Source organism: Triticum dicoccoides, unplaced genomic scaffold (assembly GCF_002162155.2).
Source record: "Triticum dicoccoides isolate Atlit2015 ecotype Zavitan unplaced genomic scaffold, WEW_v2.0 scaffold246860, whole genome shotgun sequence".
NCBI lineage: Eukaryota > Viridiplantae > Streptophyta > Magnoliopsida > Poales > Poaceae > Triticum > Triticum dicoccoides.
Genome location: NW_021251429.1, coordinates 1 through 2404, shown reverse-complemented (window position 1 = coordinate 2404; position 2404 = coordinate 1). Strand labels below are relative to the sequence as shown.

The 2404-nt window shown below is 44.3% G+C and overlaps 1 protein-coding gene across 1 annotated transcript; it reads left to right on the top strand.

Moving 5' to 3' along the window:
- Positions 1-5: 5 nt before the first annotated feature.
- On the top strand, positions 6-994 carry LOC119345525 (the record flags this gene model as incomplete). Its single annotated transcript, XM_037615566.1, has 2 exons — positions 6-148; positions 431-994. Coding segments are annotated over 2 exons (354 nt in total), but the record flags the coding sequence as incomplete, so codon positions are not given.
- Between the last annotated feature and the right edge of the window lie 1410 nt (positions 995-2404).

Below are 2404 nucleotides of genomic sequence, written 5' to 3'. Positions count from 1 at the left end.
CTGCGCCTCCACCTCCTCCGCCCCCGCCGTCGGACGAGGGGGCCGCAGCGTGGGCCCGTCGCGCGGCCGCGCTCTCGCTGCTGGGGCTCACCGGCGCCGTCGCCGCCAGCGCCTTCAGCGACCTCTCCGTCTTCCTCTCCTGCTCCAGGTCCATCCCCCCGCCCACTCCCCCCCTGTCGCTCGTCTCCCTGTAATTTCTCCCTGTGTTGACCGGACGTCGAACCCAGATGCGCCCAAGATCACAACTTTGCGCCGATTTGTTTACCTGTTAGCATTCATCTCTGCATTCATCTCTGTAGTATGCGTGCTCCTGCTGCTGATGTTGATTTGTACTCAAATTTTGTCAAATTTTGTTGTTTTCCAAGAAGGGGAGGGGATGGAGAAGAGGGGCCAGGGCTAACCGCTTTTGCTGCTCTTGTTGTTGTTGCAGCCAGGCAATGGAGAAGGCTACCAAGAACCAGCAGGTAGCGAGCGCGATCGGCGAGCCCATCACGCGGGGTCCCTGGTACAGCGCCTCCATCGCCGTGAACCGCGCGAGGCGCTCCGTCTCCTGCACTTTCCCGGTGTCGGGGCCCCAAGGCGACGGGCTTCTCAAGTTCAAGGCTGTTCGCTTGGGAGGTGTGTGCCGGTTGACGACTTGACATCACAATTTTGTGTCTAATTTCATAAATGAATGGAGCATGGTTCAGATAAATCTTTGCGAGCATTTATCATAGCTATAGCAATTGTTGCAAGGGCAGACTGTAGAATTACAAACCTAGATTCTGATATTTGCTCACAAAAGTTACATGGTTCGAAGAGAAGTTGACCATGCTAAGCATAGGGTTTGAGGTTGAGGCTGGTGCTCACTATGCAACATCAGTATTCTCACAGTCCTTTTACAATGTAAACAGAAAGAATGAAACTCAACTTCTACCCTTGTTGCCCCTGATTGTTTCAACACTGTAACAAACTAATTCTGATTTCATAAATGGATAAAGCGTGATTGGACTTTCGGCTATGCATTTGATAGTGACAAGAACAAGTACAGTTACAGTAAACTATCATATTGGAGCAAAGTCAACTAGTGCACATCATGCTTATACATACACAAGTACATAACAGTTTAGGACAGATATAGGCTGTAGAATGAAATAGCTTAAATTATTTTATTTGTTCCCAAATTTCCATACCTAGTCTCTCTAGTGGTCTTCTCTTCTTAATGAGCGGCTATATAATTGTGATAAAGATGGTAGTCCAGCTAAATCAAATACAAGAGTAAAAGAGGAATGGAAATTTGTATGACAACTTAACTGAAGTAGTGATCAGAATACTGAATATGAATGGCACTACAAGCTACAGCAAGGCAAGGCACATTGTTGGCGTTGTACCATGAAGCCGATATGCTCCACCTATGTTGTGGTTTCACCAACTCGTCCCTCGGGTATATCTCTGATATATGGTTTGCGCAAGAAATTTGGAAATGTAGAATTACCTATCTGTGGACCTCGCAAGTGAAACCATATGATTAATGTGGGATATCTGTTTTATGGTATGACACCATGGACATGCCTAGTCTTGCTGGATAGCTTCGAATGCTGTTGGTATGTGACTATTGTGGATGAATTACTATAGACTATAGTAGTTTCGTTGCCATATAAGTAGTTCTGTTTAAGTCCCATTTCCCCTTTAGATCACCTCGCTAAGTAGGCAACAACAATGGTCGGACAGAATGTTCAACAGATTGGGGGATTTATTTTTCAGTGTCGGTAGCTTCAACAGGAAAGTTAGACATGAAAATTTGGGAGCAATATATTAGTATTTAACCAATGTTTTACTGTCATCAACTGCAGTATCTACCATTGATACCTGTAGGTATGGATGCAGGGCGGCGTCCCGCATAAGCACTCAAAAGTAGGAATTTGTTCAAACTCAACCTAATCGCTAAACAAATGCACAACTAAGCTGATCCATTTTAACTACAGAACAGGGCGGATCGGGTGCCGCCCTGCATCCCTACCTGTAGGTAGTACTAACTGTTTATTCTTAACTGCAATATCTATAGAGCTAAAATAGCAATATCTATATTAGTGTCAGATCAGTTGGTTATATGACTTGAGCCATTAGTGTCCTGGTAGCATTATAATTTCAAGCTATAGCATTCGATGGGAATAGGTCGAGATGTCTTTTGGCCTGTGTTCTTGTTAAATTTGCCTGGTATATGATCTTTCTGGCCATTGGGCCCTGTTAAGAACACACGAGTAATTCAGTTATTACACATGTAATTCCATTATTTTGTCACTATTGTTTTATATGTGTTATGGTTCTTACTGGACACATTCAGTTATTACTGGACACATTCATGCATATTTAGTTTAGTCTGTTGCTTGCTTTTTCACTGTTACGCTGCCTGAACTATTAAGAG